This window comes from Phalangium opilio, unplaced genomic scaffold (assembly GCF_054372755.1).
Source record: "Phalangium opilio isolate 3A_F unplaced genomic scaffold, DU_Popi_V2 ptg000042l_1, whole genome shotgun sequence".
Lineage (NCBI taxonomy): Eukaryota > Metazoa > Arthropoda > Arachnida > Opiliones > Phalangiidae > Phalangium > Phalangium opilio.
Window position 1 is genome coordinate 7,244,805 of NW_028324166.1, and position 27,301 is coordinate 7,272,105.

Consider the following 27,301-nt stretch of genomic DNA (forward strand, 5'->3'; position numbering starts at 1 on the left):
CGTCAATGATTGGGGGGCGGGGGCAAAGAGGAGAGAGCGGGAGATAGAAATGCGCTTTATAAAATCCACCGAAAAATGGGAAAAAAGGGGGGGGGGTAGTAAAAACAATTTTCGGTACGTTTAGTTTCAGGACGCACATCCTTTGCGCATGGGGGATTGACCTCCTCGCCATATCTCTGTCATCACCTACGTCAACTGTGCGCGAGAAAGCAGCGCTCAAGCGCCGCGGTGTACCGTAGATTTACCCCCGTTTTCACCACGCATGGATCGCGGCTTGGAGGGGTTAGGGACTTTTCCAAAATAACAATGAGCGGTCCGCCGACTTTTTTACTGTCCCTTTAAACGTCGGCTCGAATAATGATCTTAGAAATAAACAGCCTGATTTTAGAATATATTCGATATTAATAATGATGTTTGAATTGTGGCTATTTACCAAATTTCAAGGTTTGCGAAATATTTTCAACTTTTGTAAGACAAATAATTTCAGTGTTATTATATAGATAGTACTGAAAAATTCAAGTTTATTAATAAATTTACAGCTCGACCTATCTACCCAATAGACCATAAATCAGACTTTCGATTATCTACAAAATATTTCAGCATTCGAAAAGTATTCGATTTATCCATGGATCAATTATTGGAAAATCGTACTTAAACCGAAGTTAAAACCCACCACGATTACACCCTTATCAATAATTATATAATCTGCATTAAGCTTTGTAAAGATTTACGCGTCGAGACTCAATGATGATACACGTTTTCAGCGAACTACTCAGGTAGAAACTTACCGGATGCACATAATAAGCTTATGCTTTCTTCATTTCTTGAAAACTTTTTATAATCAGGGTTTTTGAATTAATGGTTAAGAAGCAAAATGTTTTGTATGTTAATGCTTTTTGGATAGTTTTACTGGACGTTTGCAAACCAATTTATTCAAATGACTATGACTTTCTAATAAATAACAAATAACACTATTTATGCAATGGACTCGGATATCTGACATCGCGTACAAGAAAACTACTTACTAATTCATTGCTGATATAAACAACGTATTCTTAAAAATATAAATATTATACCTGTTTAATTATTTAAAAAATCGTTTAAACAAAACACATAGATTATCTTTTGTATTTCCATAATGTCAGAAATGAGCCCTGGGGTTAAATAGTGGGCACTTGGCTAGTTGAAGTATTAGACTATGAGTACAAGGAAAAAAATCACCCTTCAATCCTTTAAAATAGTTGGATGTTTGATAATAATGGCTTTAAAACTGAAAATTTCAATATCCGTTACTTTAGCTTAACAATTTTGACCCCTCATCTTTTAATTTTATGGCTTTTATCAAAGGCACTTTTTTATTAATATAAAAAAGGCTTCGCTATTTATTTCTAAAATTCTAAAATGCTTTCAAAATACCTTACAATAAATAAATAGTGAAAATCTATTTTGATTTCGTGTTTTATTTTTCCTTAATCTAGATTAATGACAAAATTTAAATTAAAAAATTATCTAGATAATATTTGCATCTTTTGCCAACTCGTGAAACAACGACTGCTTGTTGTTTAGAAGATTTTGCGGTGTGTCAAATTCGGCAACTTGGCCTTGGTCGAGAACCATAACTCTGTGAGATATAAAACATTCAACGCTTTAGAATGAAAACTATATTAATAAGTTGTTTATGCAAAATACCTGTCGTAGTCTAGTATTGTGTTTATTCGGTGCGCAATGGTGATGACTGTGGACTTTGCAAATTCTTTCTTGATTGTCGCTTGTATAAGATCATCGGTGTCCATATCTACCGAGGCCGTTGCTTCGTCCAGGATAAGGATTTTAGTGTTTCTCAACAATGCCCGAGCTAAACACACTAATTGGCGCTGGCCAACGCTATTAGACATATTGGAAAGTTAGAGTACAACGGCTGGGCAAAAATTGGCAAAAACATTTCCCCGGGAAACTGGTAGTTAGTGTTATTATAAATACTAACTTCGGCTTTGTATTTGCCATTCGTGTTATTATAGGTCTTTCAACAGCTAATATGTCTCTGTCTTATTCAGTTTTAAACGATCAAACTTAACCCACTTCAAAATTACAACTTACGAAATTTTGCTAATATTCGAATGATCCTGGTTGATTTGAGTTCAGCATTTGATAACAAAACAATAATTTTGAAGCAGTACGTTTCGAGCTTTAGCCTGTGTCGAAGTTTACCATGCATAAACGATAAGCTAGAAAGCATTCTTTCTACCGATGCAGAGCTAGTAGGGCATGAAATGAGATGCGCAACTCATTGAACAAAGCCTTTAATAACAGCACCGCTGTTGGATAAGCTAATTATTTGAATATGAAGATCAATCTGAATATGCAAAGCTATACGGATATTTTTCAGCTTGACAAACTCTCTAGGAGTAAAGGAGCGTTTTCAAAGGCGCGTGTTGCGGGTAAAAATCGAGCGGGTGCGAGAAAAAACTAAAAATTCTCGCACCCGCTCCGCGAGCAACCGTTTTCATTAAAGCGATATTTTTGGCGGGTGCGAGTAAAAACCGCGAGCGGGGAAAAAAATCGCTACCGGCTCCGATCAGATTCAAATAGATATTCTCGCTAAGCGTTTTTCTTTCTCGCTTAATGTTTGTGATGTCTAATTTTTCGTAGCAAATAGGAGCGTCGAAAACTTTGGCGCGTGTTTTAAGTGCGCGAGCCTAATTATTCCGAGTTTTAAAAGTGAATATAAAAATGGGTAAACAATTCTTAATAAACGAAAATATATGGCTAATTCGAGCTGAGAATAAAAGAGTTTTAGATGAACAGAAAGAAAAATTCATAATTTAGTTGGAAAAAGAGACATTATATGGAGCTTATCGCCACACAGATTTAAAGAGAATAAATGGATGGTAGTAGCGACGAAAATGGAGATGAATAGTACGTTTTATGTGATATAGGTGTTTTTCTTCAGCTTAAATGTATATTATTTAGAAAATGAATGTAAAACATTTACTGAAAAATTGGGCTTAACAATCTCTCTATGCACGTTTATCGCGCACATGAAAACGGTTGGCAAAAAAGTATCGCTAGCGCAAGCGATAGCGATAAAAAGAAAATTTCTTGGCGAGAAAAAAAAATCGCGCGGTCCTCTTCTCGGTAAAAAATACCCTCAACACGCGCCTTTGAAAACGCACCTTAATATACTGAAGAGTAGCTATTTGAAAAAAAATAGTCTCTTCGCCTAATAAGAACTGATATTTTTTCTTATTAAGCTAAAACGTTTCGTCACGTGGGTTTTTTCGTTATTTCCACATAAAGTGTAAAAAAAAACCATGGTTAAAAGGTTTTTGCCAAGCGGTTTACCACCTCTGGCAAAAACGTGCCAAACCTGTTATCAAGCAAATTCATTTACCTAAAGTTGCCTCCTCCTTCAATGAGATCGTGATCGAGCCCCCGGTCAAGCGATTTGACGAAAGATTTGAGGTGAGCGTGTTCAAGAGCGACCCAAAGCCGGTGGTCGTCGTGTTGGCCGAAGGGATCGAGGTTTTGTCTTAGAGTGCCCGAAAAGAGGATGGGCTCTTGGGGAATGATGGTCAATCTCGATCGCAAATCCGATAATCCCATTTCAGCGACATCTACTCCATCAATTACAATCTGACCACTGACTTTCTCAATCAGTCGAAATAAGGCCAATGTCATTGAACTTTTTCCCGCCCCTGTGCGACCCACCACTCCCACCTTCTCTCCCGGTTCGATGATCAAGCTAATGTTCTTCAGTACCAGGTCTAGATCTTTCCGATATCTGGTGCAGTAATCGTGAAACTCAATTCTCCCACGTTGCGGCCATTCAGGAGAGAGGTTCAATTCTGGTTTGTCCCATTCGGACTCCGAATCAAGATTACAATATTCAATCAGTCGCTCAACAGCCACAAGATTCGTTTCAACCTCGGTCATCTGCGTAACCAGCCCCTTTCCAAGCAAGATAAGCTATTACAATTTTAAAAATCTGTTAACATTGTTATTGGAATTTAAATACTGTTGATACCCACAAAAGCAGTGTTAGATATTACAAGTCCAACAAATCCTGGAGATAGTGATTCTTTGTTTAGAACTGTGAAAAGTGAGGTGCTAAGTAACAAAATATTTGCCAGAATGTTCAACCTCAGATTGAACCACCTAAAAAGAAGAAATGATAGAGATAATGCAATTATGTGGATGCTGCGAAGGTTTTGCATCTACAAAACAACGAAGAAAATCTACAGAAAATTAAACCAAAGATTCACAGCGTGAAACTCTAAAAATACTAGAATCATTTTTAAGAATAACGACTATTTCGTTACTCTACGATCTCCAAAATACTATTGCCCTTGGTAGACCTTTTCCAGCGATGATGGTATACCATTCGGCCGGACACAATTTAAAAGGAGTATACACAGGGTTCGAATTAAAAAATCCTGCACAAAAAAATCCGCGGGTTTTATTGGGTTTTACCCACCATAAAAAATCCACTTAATAAAACCCAACACCAAGATCTACAATTTTGATGAATTTGAATGCTAGAATAATTTCATTTTAAAGATATTTGTTGTTTCCACTTCAAAAGTATCATTTAATATCATTTATTGTTTTTGTGAGGCATTTTTTAGACTTTTTTATTTGGCAGTTGCGTTTGAATGACAATTTCTACCATGCACACAGCTGCTAAACCCAAGTACACAATAAAACCCAGAAAAACCCAATAAAACCCGGTGGGCTGGGCTTTTTTAAAAAAACCCGGGTTTTTTTGAACCCTGAGTATACCACAAATCTTCATTCTAGCTTACAGCATACATTTAATTTGTCTAGTTCTTCATATCGAAAGCGCGGAATGTGAGGAAGCACACTTCGTTTAAAATAAAACATCACGGACTTGCTGGGTATTTACTCTTAGGGACTCATGGTACTGTTATATGTATATTTTGATTTAACATACCTTTGGGACATGTTCATCATGTAAGTGGCCGCAATGCTATCGTCTGTTAGTTTGAGAAAATGACACTCTAATATGTTTTTCGCATCGCAAACTCTAATGACTGTGCTTCCAGACACTGAACTAGAAACGTGCGAAAAGAGAAATGAGTTCCTGATGCCAATAATCCTTTTAAGTTGACTATTGGTCTTCAAGGAAAACCTCTGAAAATAAAAATAAAATATATTCTATTGCAAGGTAAGAAATATCAAGTTGCACTGTTTCACCTGCAATGCACCAAATCCAATAAAAACAAGTATGACTGGAATAACGAAAACGGGTAATTGAACGGTAGTTGCGACGATTATTGCTAGAGTTCCTGTTAAACTGAATAGCGTGAAACGTATCGACGTGGGAAGTTGCTGATCTAAGGCATCTATGTCTTGCGAAAAGCGATTAAGAATCCTTCCACTTGGGGTAGTGTCGAAGAAAGACAAGGGCGAACGGAGAACAGTGTAAAGCATTTTTTTATGTAGAGTTTGCGATGCTCTTATCGCGGCAAGTGTAGTAAAAAACACCGCGACTAAAGCTGATATACATTGGCCTACACCTAGCAACCCGTATATTGTAAAACGATTTTTCCTTAATTCGAGATCTACTCGATCCCCATATTTTGAATCCTCACTCCACAAGGACAACCAGTACAAAGATATCTGCACAAAGCTCTGGGTTAATATTTGAGTCACAACAATCGTAACACCAAAAATTACTCCCACTGCCTTAAAATATTGTTGGTACAATGGAAATGAATTCTGAAATGTCGAGAATATTAAAGGCATGAACTAATATCACATTTTAGTTGCACGACGAGTGCTAAATACTAACGCTTTTCTTTAGGTTCTCCTTTTCTGTAAGCTTTGAGTTTCCTTCCTTTTTAGATTGAAAACTCATAGATTTATTAGTTGACTGTACTGCTTTATTTGAATTAAGGCTGAAAATTTGTTTAATGAAAGCAGTTAAGTCAACATTTTAAATCGCCATCTAGTACTGGATGCCAATTCGTTCTGTTATTTTTACAAATACCCAACAAAAGATACACATCAAACTCTCAGAAAATTTATGCCTAAGTTATGTTTCGTTTTACAATGTTTTACCTTTGTTTTTCGTTGGAAACTACGTCAGTGTCGTTCATGTGATGTTCGAAATATTCCCTGGCGATTCCCTCCCTGCTCATGATCTGCTCGTACGTCCCCCTTTCTATGATCGCCCCGTTGCTCATGAAGACTATCTCATCCACATGTCGTAGAAATGTCAGATTGTGCGTCACCAAAACTCTGGTCTGTACGAAATCGAATGTTATACCATGAATCAACTAGTGCTTTTTTACCTTTCGTTGATGTATATACTAGAAGATAATTACATTGTTTTTAAGCAATCCACTTCTTCCAACGACTTCATTGAACAAATGCTTAGCAACGTGTGCATCAACGGCCCCCAATGGGTCATCCAAGAGATAAATGTCATCTGCTCGGTAAAGAGATCTGGCCACGTTAACCCTTTGTTTTTGGCCACCACTCAAGTTGATACCCTACATTTTAATGTTAGGAGAAATGGGTAAAGATATTCGGGATAAGTGTTTTTATGGTTTTTTGAAGGAACTTTTAAGAGCGGGTCCTTTGTATATTTATGATATTCAGCTACAAGATTTGTAAATGCCTTTTCAGACGATATAACCATGTGACTCAGACACGTCAAGAAATTGAATAAGGTAAATAATCCAAAAATGTTCAGTGACTATTTTCTTTTATTCAATTAGTTGAGTCAAGCATTAGATAGTCCGAAAAGGCTTAAAGTAATTTTAAGAATTTATTTCATTATTACCTCTCCGTGTGACGTAGTCCAGGAGAGGTTCTGTAACGGCCGTGTCTGTCTGTGTGTCTGTCTGTCTGTCTGTGTGTGTGTGTGTCTGTCTGTCCGTTGTTACACCCACGTGACCGCGTTCGCAGTTTGCGTATCGGAGCAAACGTGTTGGCCATTTCCGAACTGCTTTCACAGTCACGGAAATAGCTCCTCTACTTGAGTTCTCACACCACCATCTTCTGGTCTTTGTCCATCCCACACGGACACCAGTCTGTTCTTACTGGCTTCTAATCACCACCATCTTCTGGTCTTTGTCCATCCCACACGGACACCAGTCTGTTCTTACTGGCTTCTAATCACCACCATCTTCTGTTCTTTGTCAATCCCACATTTACACCAGTCTGCACTTACACTGGCTTCTAACACCACCATCCACTGGTCTTCCGTCTATTCCACATAGACACCAATCTGTATCATTGGCTTCTACTCCATTATCATCGTTTGGTTTTAGGATATACGCGGCGATCAGCTAGGGTTACGAGAAACGTCTAGCCTCCCTAAGGTGGGATCGCCACCAAAGGTTTTCGCAATTGCGCTTTTTCCTTACTATTATAATGGAAACGAATCGTATATATACCCCAAATTTGAAAAAAGCGGGCAAGAGGGGTACCCTTCACTTTAAACGTCAATATTAGCAAAGTTTGAGAAGATAATAGGTATAACTTTATTTTAAACGATTTAACTATTATTAATGTTAATTATTGAAGATTAAAATAATTAAAAATAATTATATTTATTTAAATATTAAAGATAAACCTCTCGTGCAAAGAGAGAGATTATCATTGCCTCCTATATCTACCAAGGCCCGTGCATGCGATATATTTCCTTCATTGCCTCCTATATCTATCAAGGCCCGTGCATTGTGATATATTTCATTCATTGCCTCCTATATCTATCAAGGCCCGTGCATTGTGATATATTTCATTCATTGCCTCCTATATCTATCAAGGCCCGTGCATTGCGATATATTTTTCAAAACAACAACAAAAATGGGAAACCCCAACTCAGAAACATAACGTTTTCATTGGATACTTAAGTTTATATAATCTTCTTGACACGGAGAGGTAATATTTTGGTTTTCCCAACTTGTTTTTCTTAAATAACGATATTTTGTTGTGAACGAATTCGCGGAAGCTGAAGCTGACGGCGTAAAGCAGACGCTTATCGAGTAAATTGGAAGCGGGAACTGCATTCTGTTCTATCAGCAATCAGCTTGAGCTAAAAGCTCCTTTGCGAACGGGCCTTTCTTTAGTCATATACGCACCCTTTCGCCGATCTCTGTCTCGTCATAGGCGGGTAGATGATTTAGATCGTGTTGAAGCGCGCAAGCTTGTATAACCTTGTTGTACCTTTCCTCATCCATGTCATCGATGAAGAGAATATTCTTCTTAAACGAAGTATTCTGAATCCACGGCTGTTGAGTGACGTACGATATTTTCCCTGAAACCTTCACCTTCCCATCCAATTTCTCCATCTCGCAAACCAGCGCCGACAACAGGGAAGATTTTCCGGACCCAATGGGTCCAACAATGGCTACCAATGAACCTTTTGGTACTTTGAAGTTGATGTCTCGCAAAAAAGGAGGTTCAGTTTTATTCCAACGGAACGTGGCGTTCGAAATTTCAACATCTAAACGAATAACAAAAGATGTTGGGGGGAATGTAATATCTATTTTGAATGACTAAACGTTAATTTACCGTATCTATCCTTGTTAGATCCTTGTTCTACGTATTCCACCGTTTCATCACTGTTTAATATTTTGCTTATTCTCGAGAGTGACACCTTGGTCTGTAATATACAGATATAAAATTTAATAAGTTCAGTTGTTTCTATAAAATTTAGGTAATTTCACACGACGTCAAGAATCAGGCAGAAAACTAACAACTTTTGAAATGAAATTTTTGTTGGATTTCTTACCAAGACTAAAGTATTGACGATATCCGGTAAAGTGTACATTGAAAGAGTCACTGTGCGAATTAGTTGGTACGAAACGAACATTGTGGTCGTTGTCAGAACATTGTTGTCGTCGATTAAAACAAACGTGCCGAAGCAAGCAATTGTAATCTGCGAAATATTATAAAAAATAATTTTATCCAAGAAAGCAGGCAATTGTTTCGAATTTTCACGAGTAGCTAACGTACGAGAAAAGGTGCTATGTGGGAAATACTCGTGTTGAAAGCAGAACACATTCCTTGTTTTCGCAATAGAGATATTTCTCTATTTCTAAACTCGGTCACAATATTTTGGTATGTCTTTTCCCAGGCATACAATTTCAAGATTCGAATACCATTCAGAATTTCACTCATCATTTTCACTCTCTTGTCTTTACTTTTCATTAGTTTCCCCTTGCATAATGAAAATCCAGCAAGTATTAAAGAGATTATTATAAAATTAAAATTAACCATAGAAAGTCAAGCTATAAATGTCAAATATCCCTAGAAGTGAGTAATGGAAATAACGGTAGATTATGGCAGGTTGTCAACAACATTGTCTTCAATGGCTTGGCATAAAAAATAAGAAGCAAGTGCGCTCTTCGGAAGGATTAAATCTTACGTAAGACACGTTACCACTTAAATGGTAAACCAGTTGAAACAATTTAAAACGCATTCATAAAGAATTTCAATGCGTTTCAAAAACGTTTCGCACCAATGTTAGAAATTTTGATTCTACGTTTTAACGTTCAGTATTTCATGGTTTCAGTAATTGTATTTACTCTACTTTCTTTGGTGTTTTAAATATATGGTTTCAAAAACCTGCAACTCCTTTGTTTTTTTATAAATGCAAAAGTTAACTGGGATCGTCGCTAGCAACACTGCTAGTCCGGCAAACGCCGAATATCCCAATTGTTGATGCAAAAAATAAAAGCAAAGACAAATATTTGCCAATATTGTCCACATCGTGCTGAGTTTCAACGAGAGAAAGACGAACCGTTGCGTATCGACATACGTGGTGTTCAGAATCTGGCCCATTGTTAGCTCGCGACGTTTCGAACTGGATAAACGAAGAGTCTGGAATGAACATTTTCTAAACTTAGCGGTAATAGAGAGGGTTTGTTTATTTATTTACCTTTTTGTAAAGCAAGTGCATTGTGGTCGATTTCAGTCTCAGTCCTAACTTTGTGTTACAAATGGCACTGGCTTCAATCAATAAGGATTGCATCAAACTAACGAAACCCATTAAGCAAGCGTAGAAAATTCCTTTCCACAGGTACTCATCGTTCGAAGAGTAGGCGATTATAAGTCTAAAAACAAATATCGTTTATTGACGGCTTGAGCCAATTAAGAATCTTTCTCGTTCATCACTTGTAATGTATTATTTACCCTAATATAAGCGGAATAGTACACCCAAATATATCGGATAACATTTGAAACAGTGCTCCCAAGAGTAATAAAGGCCAAAAGGTTTTCAAAAGAGGTATCGTTATAGAATCGACTTCCTTTTCATTTCTTCTCGATTTTTTTAAGAATGCCTCTTCTTCGTCATCATTCACACTGTCTCTAAATAATTGATTGTATTTCTTTAAAAAACACCAAGAATTCGGTAAATCTGCTTGTATTATATTTTACCTTTGTCTATATTTCCAGTGTTTTTCGAATTTATTGGTTCCTGTTATAGCTTTGTCCGAGAGATTCAACTCGTATACTTCTGATGATTCCATGTTGTTTTTCCAACCTCTCCACATGGCGCTAAATACCGGTAATTCTTTGATTAAATGCCTTTCACATGATTAATTGTTCTACCTTGTGAGCCATGAATGAAATATGCGAGAGAAAAACGAGGCTTCTTCTTCAGGTGATTTCTAGAATGGAGTTTTTAAAAGATGTTGATTTTCACTTGCAAGATGATCAATTTAATCTCTTTCTCAGTCTTATTGTTTAGTATGTAGGCCAAAGCCGACATTGCAAGAAGCTAGTTTACATTTCAGAATGGTTTGAGATGAAAACTAATACATTGGATCCTCTCTTTGGAAGGCTTCTGGTGGATTTAAAAGCAAAGAACTTTCGGATAAGCCATCGATGCATTTGTAATCTAAGACTCACGATAACTACCGAGGATGTCCCAGCCTCGTTACTACTGTAAAATGTAAACTTGCACCCTCCAAAAGTCAACTTAGAAATTTCCAATCTATAAACTCTTTCGGCATATTCTACAGGTTTTTATGACGCTTATGATATTGGAACAACAAATCAATGTGAGTGCCAAGTGTCTTCTCGTTATTCTACGCTTGATAAACCATACCCAAATATTCGACTTATTGAATTTTTTGTCAGCTCTGACAAGCTCTTTGCTATTGCTTGTCGTAAGAATTCAAATAATTTAAAGGTGCATTACGTTTTCGTCGTCTAGACCGTCTATTTTCTTTATAGACGTCCTTTTGGTGTCAGTTAAAGTGTTCAGGATCAGTGTAAATATAATCATAGGATATGTTACAGATTGCATCACTAGCTCGAAGACTTCGGACCTTTCATTCTGGAAATACACTCGAACATTGGTTCTCCAATCTAATCATTGTTCTACAACCTATACTTACTACATCACGGTAGTAGTCCATGATAACAGACCTGAAGACTACCGTTTCGGCAATTGCTAGTAGAAACCAGAATAACAACTGTATTCCGGACGATAAAAGACTACAATAACTTCCATAGACGATATATAACATTGCCAATACCTGTTGACGAATCCAAAAGAGGCATGACTTCAAATAGCTCCTCCTTTTATTCTTAAGGAAACACTTACGTAAGTTCCGAAAAGAATTGCTTCCGACAAATTATCGACAAAATGATAATCTCCCTGATAAATTTGTTTTCCCAATTTGAAGGCAGTAAGAGATGTCAGTAATGCAACTGAAAGCTAATAATTTTTAAATATTTTTTAAGAACATACTGCAGGTTGTATCTGATAAATAACGTCATAAATTAGAGAGTATGTTCCTTTGGGTCAGACTGAGTGAACAGTTTCAATGAACACAGGCTCTACAACATTATGGGCCCCCGAACATTGGCCTCTGAAATAAATAAATTCGCACACATGTGGAGTAAGACATATCATCCTGTTTAGACATTTCAATAGCTTACAATCTAAGAAGTAAGAACGTTAACGAGCCTTCATCAAGCAGAAGTGTACGTTTTAAAGTAGAAGTGTGCCCAATCCGGTAATGTAAAAGTAGTTCAAAGTGTAATAGCACAAGAGTGTCCATAGGTTCATAAATGTGCTTAGATTGGATGCTATTGAAATTGTCCAAACAAGATGGGCAGGCTCATATGTCTTACTCCATACATGTGCAAATTTCATGTACCTCAGAAACTAAATGTTTTATACCACACATGTTCTTTGACACTGTTCACTCAGACTGACCCAAAGAACACACCGTCTAATTTATGACATGCTTATCAGAAACACCCTGCATATAACATAAGAAATGTTTCACTATTGTAGATATGCTTACAAGTTTGGTGACATTGAGAGTGGAAAACCATGAAATAATTTTCTTTGTTTTCCAAATCAGGGCAATTTCGAATGGTGAGAACAACCAAAGAATGGCGCATGGTATCCAAACTAAGAACGTCTTTTGGAAGCATGGCGTGAAGTCGGGGTTTTCATTATACCATGTTAAATTTGTATCCTATGAAAATAAACAACTTCAATGGGATACCTTTAAGTTGTTTAGCGATATCCACTATTTAATTTTGTACTAGTATGTCTGTCATTTTTTTTCTCAATTTAAAATATTAAAGCTTAACTCTATTATAGTTATATCAGGAATGTATGGAGGGGTTCTTACACGTTTGTAAATAACATGTTATTCAGAAAAAACTTTGTTCTTACCCAAAAAGTCGATTGGCAGATGCTATCCAGAATAGGAAATGACATTTTTATGAAAATTTTTAATTTAATTTAATTTCACTAAGTAATTAATACGATTTTATTTTTCAGTCCAAACCCTAGATATTTCAGGTTGCGGAAGGAAGACTGGTCTTTCTGATCACGCGCAAGCTCCTACTATGGATTTTATTTCTCCAGTTACTATGCACAGCAGTGACAAGTGTTTTGAAAATATAGTTGTATCATAACCTCTACAACGCTTATCTGAAATATCTTTTTTTAGCTTGTAAAAACGTACTGTGCGATAATTCACTCGTTTTAGAAAGGATTGAATTCTCTGACTTTATTATTCAGTTTCGGAAGATAATGACTATCTTAAAAGTTTAAACTGTTCGTCTACATTGGTAATTAATCAAAGTGAGGTAGCATTAATTAATTTCGACGCTCAGTTGACGGGTTTTAATCTGCTACTACTAAATTTTTGTTTTTTTATTCATTTTTTATAGTCCTATTTCATAATTGATAAAATACTATCCAAACAAATCTACAATTTCACTGAACGATTTAACTTCATTATTTCATTATTTACAGCATAAGTTCATAAGATATAGTCCATAAGTTCGTCACTGGTTACTGAGGTGAAAGTATAGATTCACGTAAAGCGACGCCGGGTGAGACGCTGTCAAAGGCTTAGTACAGACTAAACAGGAAGATGAACTTTAAAACCAAGTGTAGAAAATTCTCGGGTCGCTCTCGAACTAGTTCTCAGTAAGTCTCTGGAATTACGAAGTATAGGTAGTGTCATATTTATGGAGCATATCTTATAACCTTATGATTGCAGTTAAACTTTACTATAGTAATTTGTTATATTATATTATATTATTAAACATTTTCTACACGTGTGCATAGTTAAACTAAATTTGGATTCACTACATTTAGTCCTTTAGAAATTAATTTGTTCAATTTACTTTTTCGGGTCATCGACTTTTTACCTCTCCGAGTGACGTATGTCACGGAGAGGTTCTAATTTCGACGTGTGTGTCTGTCTGTCTGTCTGTCTGTCTGGCTGTTGTTATTGACTTACACCCCAGGGGACCGCGTTCGCAGTTTCCGAATCGAAGCAAATGTGTTCGCTATTTCCGGACCGCATTCACAGTTCCCGGAAAATTCAAAACTTGAGGCTATCCACAATTCAACTGACCACTATTACTTCATCTGACTAGTCAATTGTCCATTCCACATGGACACCAGTCTGTACACACTAGCTTCTAACACCACCATCTTCTGGTCTTTGTTTTTGTCCATCCCCCATGGACACCAGTCTGTACATACTGGCTTCTAATCACCACCATCCTCTGGTCTTCGTCCATTCCACATGGACACCAGTCTGTACATACTGGCTTCTAATCACCACCATCCTCTGGTCTTCGCCCATTCCACATGGACACCAGTCTGTACATACTGGCTTCTAATCACCACCATCTTCTGGTCTTTGTCCATCCCACTTGGACACCAGTCTGTACATACTGGCTTCTAATCACCACCATCTTCTGGTCTTCGTCCATTCCACTTGGACACCAGTCTGTACACCTGGCTTCTACTCCATCGTCATCGTTGGGTTTAAGACATTCGCGGCGATCAGCTAGGGTTACGAGAAACGTCTAGCCTCCCTAAGGTGGGATCACCACCAAAGGTTTTCGCAATTGCGGTTGTTCTTGCTTTTAGCTGTAGTTCGACACCCTTATATACTACCTATTTCAGTGAGGCGAAGCAACCGGCGTATGCTTCATTTCAAACGCCAATATTAGTCAAGTCTCTCAAGAATGTTTAATTGTTCTTTTTTAAAACGATGTAACGTTCAATAAGGCGAATAACTAACGAAGAAAATATTAAATATTAATTATATTCATTTTAATATTTAAGATAATCTTGTTTCTCAATTCAAAATTAATACGGAAAGAGTTAAAAAGCAGTCTATGGTTTTGTCTGTGTGTGTCCGTCCGTTGTTACAGTAGTGTGCTGCGTTAGAAGTTCGTTTTGTTTTGATGTGTACAGGAATCCTACAGAACCATAATATTCCCTTTATCCTTAATATAAAGTGAATATGTGGAAATATTTTTCGTAATTATGATGCATTTAGTACTTTTGTAGCTTTAAAGCTCTATTTCATTTTGATATTCCAAAAAGTTTTTTTAATATTATTATTTAAAATGGATGTTTATATATTACCTAAGCTATACTACATCTGTTTATAGCATAATCCTTTCTAAAGTGAATACAAGCACAACGCTACTATGTTGGTCAAATGAACTTTTATTTGTCAATAGGCCTAGTGAAACAAAAAGTAAACGCTTGGGTTTGGATTTCGTTTCTGTAATGCAGAGACATTAACGGTTCAGAGTGAGCCGGAATTTCGATGGCTTTATTAGTTTTGTAGCTACAAAGCTCCGTTTCATTTTGATATTCCAAGAATATCTTTTGATATTAATATTTGAAATGGGTGTTTACATATAAATTAAACTATACTACATTTGTATATAGCCCAAACATTGATCTTTATAAAACAATATGGATAGGTCGAACGTTAATAGTGTTTTCAGTGAACTTTGTTTTGAGAATTAAACTATTGAGGATCGAGGTGAAATTAATTAATATGTGGGGTGGTTCAAAGAAGATACACGCCCCAGGAATGGAAAGTGTAGCTTCCTCTATTGTAAATTTTTGTCTGGCCCCTCCTAGTACGCTCCAAAGGCAGGCTCGGTTGACCGAGGTATTTCCGGCTACATTGAAATTGCATAGACCGGAAGTTCCTTGGTCAACCCAACCCCCAAACATACCTTCCATTCCTGGAGCGTATATTTTCTTTGGGTGGTTTTGCGTGTCTGTGAAGAGACTTTAACGGCTCATAGTGAGCCGAAAGTCAAATACACATTTAAATTGCGTTAAGTTGCGAGGTGGGGTGGCGTAGCGGTTAGCGCTTTCGCCTCGCAGCAAGAGGATCCCGGGTTCGATCCCGGACTGTGGCACCGGGTGAAAACCTGGGAACAAATCCTTCTGCGTAGAGTTTGCAAGTTCTCTCCCCGCTTGTTAAAAGGAGTTTTCCCTCTGCGGACTCTAACCCGGTTTCTCCTTTCCATCAAAACTTGCAGAGGTTAACGGTAATAGTTAGTATAGGGCGCTGTAGGTTAGCTGTGGCATAGGGGCTAGCCACCACCCCTCTATGCATTGTAAAGGGGCGAGTTGACTTAGTGTGGACATCCCTTCCTAGACCAAGCAAAAAAAAAAAATAAACAGGTCAAGGTGTTATTATGGAAGTTAATGTCATGGTGGTTACTAGAAAAGTTAAAGTTCTGATTTGTTGTTCATCTGATAGAGTGAGAAATGATCTATTGACGCTCGGTCGGTTTCAATTGGCATCAAATTGTGGTTAACAAAATTTTAAATTCTACCAATTGTTGTGCTAGCGCAACCCATTTTCAACCCTAACTGTTGAACATCACAAATTTAAACGTAAAAAAATTCCGTTGTTAACACATTGTGCTGTCGAAAATCCTTCACCTGAATATTAGTTAGAATTTTAAGTGCTTAAATAATTAGCTCATGGCCCCATAAAGTCTTAAGACGGCTCTGAGGAGTGTGTACCCGCCAAACGAATTGCGAATAGATCTTTTTATAACGCTTGAATAATTCATTGCAGTTACTTATCAATAAGTAGCAGTACAAAGTTCCATATTCAAGTACTAGGAGAGGTAGTATTTTGTTTCCTCAACTTGTTCCGCCTTATTATGAAAGCAATATAGACTTTAGAATTCATTTTTTTAAGTTAAATTTAATATTTGTCTACAATTTCCAAAATTTAGAGGAATTATTTATGTTAGATACACTTCTTCTGGTTGAGGATTTTCACTGTTGTTCCTAAATAGTACATGAAAAGAGATCACTTTTAGCTCAAAAATTAACAATACAAACTACTACTTATACTACATACCTTCTCGAAATTCTTTGGTACCCTTAAAATTAAAAAGTCGATTTATTAATCAAGCATTATTATAATAAGAAATATATAACATTATCTGTTTGTAATGATACAGCTAGGGAGGCTTGATTAAAGAGTTGAAAGAGTACTAAATATGGAGATATAATGAGGTATCTAAATTTACAGTTGGTTCCAGAAAAGGGTGGTAAAGTTGATTCTTTAAGCGTTTAAGAGCCACGGTTCACAAGACATGATTGAAGTGCTTTAATTTAAGCACGACACTGAAAGACACTACTAACTTTATTATGGAGTCAGTCGTAAAACACGTTAAATACAAGTTGGGAAAACCAAAATATTACCTCTCCGAGTCAAGACGACTACTTACAAACTTATTTACCCAGATATGGAAATGTTTCTTAAGTTAAAATTTATGAAATATTAAAGCAGTATACAAAGCATAGCAAATATACTGTAAATCAGACGACATTTTACATCCAATAATGATATACTTGTACACATTAAAATCATCCGATGGGGTAAAAACGGGAAATGAAGAGATAAAACTTTGGAGGGATATTACCTTTACGTGTTTGTAAAGGCCCGATTTTCTACTCCTCAACTGTATGCCCTCTATGTTCAAAGCCATATTCACAACAGGGTTGCCATGTAAACACTATCCTCTCGTTTCATCTCAACGATTTTCTTAGTTTGTCAACATGACTGTTAACGTTACATAACACCAAAGCTTATTTGTGGCTACACACACTGAAAGTAAATGCGTACCATAAAAAGCATGAAAACACGAAGCTATTATCCGATTACGATCAGACCTTTCACTGGTCTGGGCTGCGTTCAGCAGAGCTCACCAAAAAAGACAGCGGATTTTGGAAATGTTTACCGGTGAGGTCTGTCGTCATAGCTTTTCTCCGGTCATCGGCGTTTTATAAATGACGCTAGCGCAATAAAGCGTGCAAGGTACCAAGGCTTAACAAAAATTGTATGATAACATTTTTATAGAGATAGCTAACAACTTTTATAATTAAACTAACATATCTCTTAAAATTCTCGCGTGATCAACTGGTTTCACGCCAATTAAATAGCTATAGTCCCATAGAGCTATTTGTATTAACTCCTCCATGGTCTTTTCGCCAAGCTGAGAACTACGCGTTTTACGTCACGTTATCCAAAAAGCCGACTATTTTCTTTGAAGACCGCGCTAGCTCAGCGCTATGCACCGTGACGTCAAAATTCAAAAACAAAATCCCGTATTGTAGGACACTGCTAACAGCGCTGAGCTCTGCTGAACGCGGCCCAGATTTCCACCATGACCATAAAATCTAAGCCTAATTATTTATAAGTGTATTTAATTTTCGGCTCACTCTGAACCGTTAATGTCTCTGCATTACAGAAACGAAAACCAAACTCAAGCGTTTACTTTTTGGTTCACTAGGCCTATTGACTAATAAAAGTTCATTTGACCAACATAGTAACGTTGTGCTTGTATTCACTTTAGAAAGGATTATGCTATAAACAGATGTAGTATAGCTTAAGTAATATATAAACATCCATTTTAAATAATAATATTAAAAAAAATCTTTGGAATATCAAAATGAAACAGAGCTTTAAAGCTACAATAGTACTAAATGCATCATAATTACGAAAAATACTTCCACATATTCACTTTATAGTATGAAAAAAGGGAATATTAAGGTTCTGTATGATTTCTTAACACATCAACACAAGGCTAACTGCTAACGCGACGCACAAGTGTAACAATGGACGGACACACACAGACAAAAACATAGACTGCTTTTTAACTCTTTCCGTATTAATTTTGAGTTGAAAAACAGGATTATCTTAAATATTAAAATAAATATAATTAATATTAAATATTTTCTTCGTTAGTTGTTCGCCTTATTGAGCGTTACATCGTTTTGATAAAGAACAATTAAAAATTCGTGAAAGACTTGACTAATATTGGCGTTTGAAATGAAGCATACGCCGGTTGCTTCGCCTTACTCAGATAGGTAGTATATAAGGGTGTCGAACTACAGTTAAAAGCAAGAACAACCGCAATTGCGAAAACCTTTGGTGGACAACCCACCCTAGGGAGGCTAGACGTTTCTCGTAACCCTAGCTGATCGCCGCGAATGTCTTAAACCAAACGATGACGATGGAGTTAGAAGCCAATGAGACAGATTGGTGTCTATGTGGAATAGACGGAAGACCAGTAGATGGTGGTGTTTAGAAGCCAGTATGTACAGACTGGTGTCCAAGTGGGATGGACGAAGACCAGAAGATGGTGGTGATTAGAAGCCAGTATGTACAGACTGGTGTCCAAGTGGAATGGACGAAAACCAGAAGATGGTGGTGATTAGAAGCCAGTATGTACAGTTTGGTGTCCGTGTGGAATGGACAAAGACCAGAAGATGGTGGTGTGAGAACTCAAGTAGAGGAGCCATTTCCGTGACTGTGAATGCAGTTCGGAAATGGCGAACACGTTTGCTCCGATTTGGAAATTGCGAACGCGGTCACGTGGGTGTAACAACAGACACACACACAAACACACACACAAACACACAAACAGACACACACGATCGTTACAGAACCTCTCCGTGACATACGTCACTCGGAGAGGTAAAAACTTGTAAACGGTGGCCCTTATTGCACATAGTCATGAAACATTTTTGACTCAAAATTGCCTTTATAACCCACAGTGTATTTCAGTCATTAACCCCTTTTTGGAACATCCTCGATAAGTTAAAGTCTAGACTGATCGACTGATAAATAGCACTGAAACCAACCCGCTTTACCTAGAAGGCTCAAATTTTCTTTTGGTAGTGGGTACGCACCAAAAAAGATTTTTCGAATTAGTTTCCATCTTGAAAAATGGCGGCCAGATATACAAATATCTTCGTTCTGGAATATCTTTCAACCGATTTGACTAATAGTTAGAATATTGGTTCGCTATATCCTATGAAGGGGCTTTTGAGATTGACCTTTCTGCCAAATATTTAAACAGCGGCTCAAAGAGTTACAAAGATTCATCGACGGCAAGGTTGGGTTCCTTACCCTTCTAGTGTTTAAATGGAAACCCAGGTGTTCATCCACTGTACCAGAGAACCACTACCTGACTGATGTTTAAATTTTAAAAATATTTGTCATTTCAAGCGTAAAGGCTGATTTAGTGTGTCATAAAATTTAAAAGCAAAGATAACCTGGGAATTAAGACTGCTGGGGAAGGTAAGTTTAGAATATATATGTATCAAAAAACCAAGATAAGTCCCCTAAATAGTCAGGGATAAGTACTAATGGAGACTATTGAGGGTAAACTAGTATCCTACACCGCGAGCATAACCTTCAACAGTTGAAGAAAGGGGACTACAAATGAAAAGGGGGATTACATTGGTTCCTTCTTGTCACGTGGGTTACTCTTTCTATAGAGAGTAACAATTTTGGGCCCTCTCTCCAGAGTTTTCAAATTTAACATGTGTTAGACTGTGAACTCACTGGCCTAGTCAATAAGATTCTCGCGAGAAAGCAGTTTTTAGTGCGCATTTGCGGGAAATCAAATGTCTCCGGCCACGTGATAAGTTATATCCAAGTTTTTCTATACTACACGTCTCCTCTGCTCATTCCTAGAATGATTAACTTACTAGCGACGAACAAGTGCGAAATCTCCGAAAGAATTACAGCTAGTACAAAATCAACCGCAAATCCAATTGGAATGTACCACAAGTAGGGAATTTTGTAGAATGGCATAAAGATGCTGGTGGTATAAATAAGTTAAGAAACGTGCCGTATAATAAATCTCACTAAGTTTTAACTATAAGCCTACCTTTTCTCCTCTACTTCTAATAATTCAGTAGTTAGAATATTCGTTACGTTCGATGCGGTTGAATTTGTAGTCCAGTAATCAGCCTCGCAGTCTTTAATTGAATGGCTCAAAGTTTTAAAGTTTGGTTTAGAAACGTACAATGCGTTTCCTACCATCAACCATAAATTGAATATTACCGATAGTGTCAAAGATAACAAAGAAATCTGTAATTTAGAACCGGTTAAAGAATTAATTTAAAGTGTATTTTGTCGAAGTAACCGGCTGTAAGAATATGTTTCTGCGTTGAGTAACGGAATCGTGATTCACGGCTTGGTGAACCCCTTGTCATTCCAACTGGGCTTTAACTTGATTCCGTATTACAATACTCTTATTTTAGTCCAAATTACGAATGGATTAAATACGAAACCTTGAAGGAGAAAGCTCAGAAAGGGATAGAGATGGTATCCCTATACCTATAAAGTTGCCTCTGTACCCCCGCCTACGGCACCGAATTCCACCTAGAATCCTTAGCGTTCAGGTAGGAACGTACAGTATTTATTTTTGACAGTACGAAATTGTAAAGGACGCCCCTCTGTCTTAAAAATAGAAGCTAGTTCTAATACAAATACAATGGCGCTACGAGGCAGCAAAGGCGGCAGCACTTAAAAATCGCCTACCGAAGGGTAGGGGCATGCGCAAGAGTTTAAGTGCCACAACTCGACACTCCATCTTACCTCATTTCTCACTGACAAAAATACGTCTCGTTAAAGGGGCTGGCCGGAGCTGTTGGGGTGAAGAGGTGATCAAACTGTTGGTTAGCATATTGCTTACCCGCCCACCGCGACGGTGGCGCCATTCCTTATGGCCAAAGAGCTGGGTGTTTTCCTCCTGAACTAAGGGCGGTCTCCCCCCCCCAACAGCGCCGGTGAGCCCCTTTAAGCAACGGTATCAACAAAATTTTTAATTTTTTTCTTAAGAAAGGGTTTCTTCTCCGTTGAGCGTCAATGAACGTAGTCTAGTTTAACATCCTACCTTCTTTGTAATTTTCTTATAAAACACGACTAGAAATGCTGATGCAGCTAATGGGCCTCTGAAAGCTCCATTTATGATAGAAATGGCTTTTATGGCGTTTCCCAATAATGGCATGATTAAACTGATCAAGGTGGCCAGAATTCCAAACGTAAAACCTACAGTTCATTAACAGCATAATTAATTTGAGGGAAAGGAGTTAAAAAGCTGCGATTTCTTACTTAAACCAATGCATAATTTAACGGAAGAATTTTCATTTTGCGTCAACCTTGGGAAAAGTGGCTTGATGAAATCTTCCAATGTTAATCCCGCGAAAGAGTTGATAAACGATGAGAAGGTACTTAGTGAGGCGCTGATGATTCCGGATATGGCAACGCCTTTAAGGAGAGGAAAATCATTGAACAGATCCGCAATTACGTAGACGAACATCTGTTAAATAATTTAGGTTAATAACAGCAACTGTGCTTAAGCCTGTCTTTTTAAGGCAAACGAGAGGAATGTAAGTATAATATTAGCAATTTTCCAGATAAACTATTCGAAAAACAGCGTTACCGAAACGGCGTTCATTGAAAACAGCGTTATCATAAAAACAGAGTTTCAAATACGTGAGTACCGAACCGCTGATATTCAAGATTATGGTATCGTATCTTCTTAAAGGGACTGCAAAGAAGGCATCGGTGGGTGGGAAAAATTATTTGAAATACGTCAGAGGCACGTGACCGGGGAGAGGCGTGGTTCAAACAAGCTTAGTTCGTTTTACTTCGAAAACTACCACTTCATGGAATTTGCGCTGCAACCTCGCGAAAAACAAGGACTAGATGCCCAGTTCCACTCTATGAGGAGCCTTTGTATCTTGGCATCACGTGATGTCTGTGACGTATTTCAAATAATTTTTACCCACCCGCCGATGCCTTCTTTGCTGAACATATTTGAGTTTCCTTGGTTTCGGTTACCAAAAAGAAGGGTTATCGACTTCTTATAATCGATGGTGTTGCTTATCCTTTGGGTGTAACGGTATACTTCGGACCAACAGGATGTACGAAGATCGTCACCAACCAAGTCTCTGACAATCTAGATAACGCGTGACTGGGGGGAGCTAAAAGTGACAATTATTAAATCTAATCAGAACCGGGCAAAAATATCACAACAAGCTACGAGGAGATATGTAGGTATAAATTAAATACCCTTGGTAATTGTCATTGAGAGTATCAAATGCCAGAGTTTTTGGTTTATTTTGAACGTTCCTAATCTTCTTTGTAAAGAGTCGAAGGCTTTCGGGGATATGTCCGTAACAAAACTCCCATGCAGTTTTGGGTTTGGGTTTTGTTTTGTCAGGTTGGTTTAGGTTAGACATGGTTTAGTCAGGATAGGTTTTATACGAATGTATTAGTCCTATTAAATTTACCTGGTCAACTCTTTTAACGCCAGTGTACTCCGAAAGTTTCGTTGGATCACATTGTCCATAGGTGATGTACATAACGGCTCCTACTACGACAACTGATGACTTTACGACCAAAATCAAAAAGGAGCCAAAGAAAACGGTACTAATCGAGGTAAAATAGAATTTAGCACCGACATTAATGATTTTGGTTCTCTATTTAGTTTATTACTTTCTGGCAACCGCTATAGTTTTTGCCGCCAAAATTCGCTGTATCATAGCTTGATTAATGACTACGATATCAATACCATAAATTGCACCCGTGAAAATCATGGCCCAGATGCTACATCGCGTTGCTGCATCCTCAGTCCAACTACAAGTAATTGGAATTAATTGCTGACTCATTAGAGGGCCAGCAAACCATATTTTTACTGTTTTAGAATGATAACATAAGATTGATATCAATTAAACAACGTATCAAAGTGCTTTTCCTCAATTCTAACCAAATTTTTAAAAGTTGACGTGTAAAGCCTGAGCCTTTGATTTTATGAACGAACCTGTATTTTTCTTTAAAAAATAAAAACTCAAGCTAAATTGTGTTAGGCTTAGCACAATGACTTTTGAAACGATTATCATGTTATTTTATCAATCGAAAACAAATAAATATTGTTTGTAATGCCATTTCATTTCATGTTCCTTTTAACTAATGGATAATTGCAACGTACTATATGGTTGTTAGAAATCCATTATTGACTGATTCAGTCCAAAATTGTTCTAAACTATCGGATTTTACGTGGCATTGAAATATGACCATTAGTAAAGCCGTGTAAAGAAGAACGAGTTGCAGAATGTCAGTCCAAACGACAGCACGAAAGCCTCCCTGTGGGCCGGTGTGTTCATTTAGGGAATTAAATTATGAACCTCTGATTTTCGTAGTTCCCAAACTTACGAAGGAGCTGTAGAGGGTACACACTAAACCAAGGACGCATGTTATTATGCGGGTATCAAACGGTGTCAAGAGAGACAACGATAGCGCCGGCAGATATAATACGAGACCCAAGTAAAAAACCTGAAACAACTTTATGACTTTGAGAAATGGTGACAGCGGTGTATCAATTAGAGGACCACTCTACAAGAGACTAAGTTTACTGAAAAATTTCTCTCCGTATTCATGTTCAACATTTAATAGGTCCAAAGAGTCTTGAATACCAGCTCTTTGGCATTAAGCTTTCAAGTATTATGTTAAAGCAGGGATAGATTTAATTTTAGAAGTAGTAAAGGAGAACGGTTAGTATTTACTTCAGTCTGACTCATAGCCCAGTATAGAGACCCTACCTCCAACACATAACGAAAAGTTTAAATTATCCTTTTGGCTCACACTACGTTTTGACGACGGGGGCGGCGAAAAATAAGAGATTCCTTTTTACTTTTGTCGCTATGACCCGCCTCTTTTTTCATATCCTTCCGTCCCGCGTAAGGGGGTCTGGGACGTTGACGCGCGGCCTAATTACTCTGTTCTCTATTCCTACTTCTAAAATTAAATCTATCCCTGGTTAAAGGTTGATGCGATTAGCAGCGGCGACCTGATCTCCTTACAGTATTTAAGGTGTGTTAGGTTAGTTCAGGTAGGGATGTTTTAGACTAGGGTTTTGGTTTAGTTATGGTTTAAATTAGGTTTGAGGCAATGGTGGTCCAGGTGGTCACGTTGCCGTTTACTAGTAAAGGTTAAGGACATTAACCAACTTCCGTTTGACATATAAAATGTGATTTCTTGCATAAAAGCAAATTTACAGTAACTCTTTCTCCTGTAGAATAGAGGTTTTAAGAAACTTGCCGAAAACGAGTATAGTGCCCTAACTTTTACACTTTATTTACTTTTCCTTGAACTACAGAAGAACTTTTACCAAGGTTAAGAGCAATTTCAAATGATAAATTAAAAAGTATGAGTGATGATTTTCGCAAAAAACTTCAAACACCTTACATACGTATAGCATGGCATGGATTTATAATAGAAGCTTACTCGAATTTTTATGACATAAAGGTGTTTAAAATCGAAATGCCTTATACTGAAGGCTACAGTAAGCTTCTATTATAAATCCATGGTATAGGCCTACATAGAATACGAACAATAGACTTTATACTCAGGACAACTTAAAAGACACGCAAAGAACCAAAACAGATGGTATTTCCACACGAAAAGGGCAGTAATTGGAGCTAAAAACTATCCAGGTTGTTTCTGATATGTCTGCCATAAATTCAAAGGTGTGGGCTCGATTTCTAAGTATTATAAATTATAAATCAATTATTATTAAGAATAATATTATATATTATATATTATATATATATTTTAGATTTAGAACGCCAGACATATTCGTGCACGTTTTCGGTAAATTCCTTAAAATTAGCGTTGCAACCGTACAAGTCGGAGTGTTATACTTGCCCTGTTTGAAATGTAAATGAAAGAGAATAAACGGCGAACGCTTCCATCGAAACGATTTTCCACTAACTATAATTGTGTTAAATTTTAGTTACTTTATTAAAAAAATTTCATGTATTCAAAAACAATCAACGCACATTAATTTCGTGGATTTGAGCAGTGATTACCGTATTTCTATCATTAGCCAGTGGCAAGGAGTAAAATTCAAGGTTGTAATTGAGATACAAGAGGCTGTTCACAAATAACGTAACGCACAAATTGCCCAGGAATTAAAAATGTTCCAAGATCTGGATATGGAAAGCTTTTGATTTGACACTTGGTCTTCCACAGCCTTTTTTTCAAGTGGGCCAAGTTAGGTTCATATTCAGTTGGAGTAAAGCGTAAGAAAATAGGCATAACTATACTGGCAAATGTTTTTGTTCGTGAGGAATTGCAATGATACTATGATAAATTTAATATGCTTCAAATTATGGCAAGAGGCTGATGTATGAAAATGTTATTTGGTTACAAAACATTTCACATGACCATAAGTTAGTAACAATTTGTGACATTAATTTAAAGCCCCCTCCCACCGTCAAGCACAAACAACGGTCATTGAATCTTATTTCTCTAAAAAAACAAAAACTTAGATTTAACTAATTTCCTAAAACACTTCAAAATTCCCTGATTTTTACCTAGTCAATAATGTGATATGGTGGTTCGAGTGACATTATTTTGTATATTGAATTAATAGTTATTTCACAAAATGTACTCTTCCATTGCTTTTTGAACTCGTAATAATTAATTAATTAGTGTCCTATTAAATTCTATAATTCTGAAAAACAGTCCTTTAAAATCCTATAATTCTGAAAAACAGTCCTTTAAAATCCTATAATTCTGAAAAACAGTCCTATAAAATCCTAAAATTCATATAAAACTTTTGAGACTTTGAGTGGGGCCCTATACCCTGTCGAGGCCACATATTATTTAAAAAGACCGTAATCTACAAATTGAATTAAATTATAATCAAAAGCAACCTTGAATATTACTCACTTCGCCTATGGTCGCGTTACTACTATTATTTGTCATCTTAATACGCGTTGAATAATAAAAGACGCTGTGGTCTTACCTGAAATATGCTGAAGAATTGTGTTTTTCTGTATATCGGAACGACTATATAGCCAACCAGCATCAGGACGCATGCCCTACTAAAGTTAAGGGCGAAATACTGAGCACCATACAGATAATAATCAGCCGTTTCCCCGTTCAAAGTGACTGGTGAAATGAATGTCGCCACGAATGAAATTGACGCGGGTAAGACCGATAAAGTACGATTGGCCAGTAGAAATTCGTCTATATTTCCTAATCGAAAACTTCGATTCGATTGTTTTTTCATAGGTTTAAAATACAAACCGATAAAGATACATATTGCTAAGACTAGTAAGATAAAAGCGTAGTCCATCCAGTCCAAGAACATTTGACCATTTAGCGATACCGACATGATCAATTTTTATAACGAAAGTCGCTGCTTTATGTCTGTTGCTGTGTTGCATATATTCAACAGTATAAACGTTTCTACCATGAGATCACCTGTTGAAAGTTGGGACTATGAATGATGTCAACGCAACTACATTACACGCATACGTACAAAACTAGTCTAATGCAGGGAGAGAAGGGAGATGCCGCCTAATGCTAACAGAACTCGTATCTAGCGGGAAGGGGTTGAAAACGGGGGAATGAAATACAATGTTCTCTCTCTCTCTCCTTGGGTCATTCGGTGGATCATTGAGCATGCGCGAAGTGACATCACGAACAGTCGATACTCGTCCGGTTTCGATTCCTTTCGCGCCATTTAAACACCGCAAAGGCCCGGCATAATGCCAGAAAAAGGCTGTTGTTATAATGGTTGTAGAAACCATTCTAGATTTGCACACAAGGAATATATGATTGGTATAAAGTTCTTTCCTTTTCCGAAACCTAAAACGCAATTAGAGAAGTGTAAAAGGTGGATT

General features: G+C 37.2%; 2 protein-coding genes and 1 long non-coding RNA gene across 5 annotated transcripts; 1 reads left to right on the forward strand and 2 right to left on the reverse strand.

Annotated features, from left to right (window-relative positions):
• Nucleotides 1–1,351: 1,351 nt before the first annotated feature.
• Nucleotides 1,352–26,970, reverse strand: LOC149678789 (multidrug resistance-associated protein 1-like). 2 transcript variants are annotated; one of them, XM_089836738.1, is made up of 30 exons: nucleotides 26,419–26,970; nucleotides 25,314–25,379; nucleotides 23,823–23,942; nucleotides 23,599–23,753; nucleotides 23,106–23,246; nucleotides 22,901–23,039; nucleotides 21,717–21,924; nucleotides 21,499–21,653; nucleotides 12,297–12,473; nucleotides 11,588–11,701; nucleotides 11,379–11,519; nucleotides 11,180–11,317; nucleotides 10,588–10,646; nucleotides 10,414–10,533; nucleotides 10,168–10,344; nucleotides 9,914–10,088; nucleotides 9,601–9,855; nucleotides 8,989–9,192; nucleotides 8,765–8,911; nucleotides 8,545–8,635; nucleotides 8,112–8,476; nucleotides 6,348–6,515; nucleotides 6,082–6,266; nucleotides 5,813–5,918; nucleotides 5,215–5,739; nucleotides 4,952–5,151; nucleotides 4,029–4,155; nucleotides 3,392–3,966; nucleotides 1,690–1,884; nucleotides 1,352–1,621 (listed from the first exon to the last, which is right to left on the reverse strand). In XM_089836738.1, exons 1-30 carry the CDS (start codon nucleotides 26,788–26,790, stop codon nucleotides 1,510–1,512), a joined length of 5,712 nt encoding a protein of 1,903 aa, XP_089692864.1. In that variant the 5' UTR covers nucleotides 26,791–26,970; the 3' UTR covers nucleotides 1,352–1,509. The 2 variants fall into 2 exon arrangements, with proteins under 2 accessions (XP_089692864.1, XP_089692865.1); XM_089836739.1 differs by lacking the exons at nucleotides 1,352–1,621; nucleotides 1,690–1,884 and having other exon boundaries at nucleotides 3,773–3,985.
• LOC149678790 (uncharacterized) lies at nucleotides 9,763–13,215 on the forward strand. Of its 2 annotated transcripts, XR_016366154.1 has the most exons (7): nucleotides 9,763–9,883; nucleotides 9,950–10,261; nucleotides 10,432–10,639; nucleotides 10,714–10,930; nucleotides 11,001–11,039; nucleotides 11,281–11,587; nucleotides 12,357–13,215. It is a non-coding gene; the product is annotated as an uncharacterized LOC149678790 (long non-coding RNA). The 2 variants fall into 2 exon arrangements; XR_016366153.1 differs by having other exon boundaries at nucleotides 10,432–10,930.
• Nucleotides 15,068–21,487, reverse strand: LOC149678791 (uncharacterized). Its single transcript, XM_089836740.1, has 4 exons — nucleotides 20,488–21,487; nucleotides 20,306–20,418; nucleotides 16,662–16,683; nucleotides 15,068–16,588 (listed from the first exon to the last, which is right to left on the reverse strand). The coding sequence occupies exons 1-4, from the start codon at nucleotides 20,640–20,642 to the stop codon at nucleotides 16,543–16,545; spliced, it is 336 nt and encodes a 111-aa protein (XP_089692866.1). The 5' UTR covers nucleotides 20,643–21,487; the 3' UTR covers nucleotides 15,068–16,542.
• Nucleotides 26,971–27,301: the final 331 nt, after the last annotated feature.

Excerpts from the sequence above, each read along its gene's own strand:
- LOC149678791 (XM_089836740.1), bottom strand. The coding sequence starts at position 20,642 with ATGGTAGGAAACGCATTGTACGTTTCTAAACCAAACTTTAAAACTTTG. Across the intron at positions 20,419-20,487 it reads TTAGAAGTAGAGGAGAAAAG|CATCTTTATGCCATTCTACA; the intron begins GTAGGCTTATAG and ends TTATACCACCAG. Across the intron at positions 16,684-20,305 it reads TTCGCACTTGTTCGTCGCTA|GGTACCAAAGAATTTCGAGA; the intron begins GTAAGTTAATCA and ends TTTAATTTTAAG.
- LOC149678789 (XM_089836738.1), bottom strand. The coding sequence starts at position 26,790 with ATGTCGGTATCGCTAAATGGTCAAATGTTCTTGGACTGGATGGACTAC. Across the intron at positions 3,967-4,028 it reads TAATATCTAACACTGCTTTT|CTTATCTTGCTTGGAAAGGG; the intron begins GTGGGTATCAAC and ends AAATTGTAATAG. Across the intron at positions 1,885-3,391 it reads GAAGGAGGAGGCAACTTTAG|CGTTGGCCAGCGCCAATTAG; the intron begins GTAAATGAATTT and ends TATGTCTAATAG.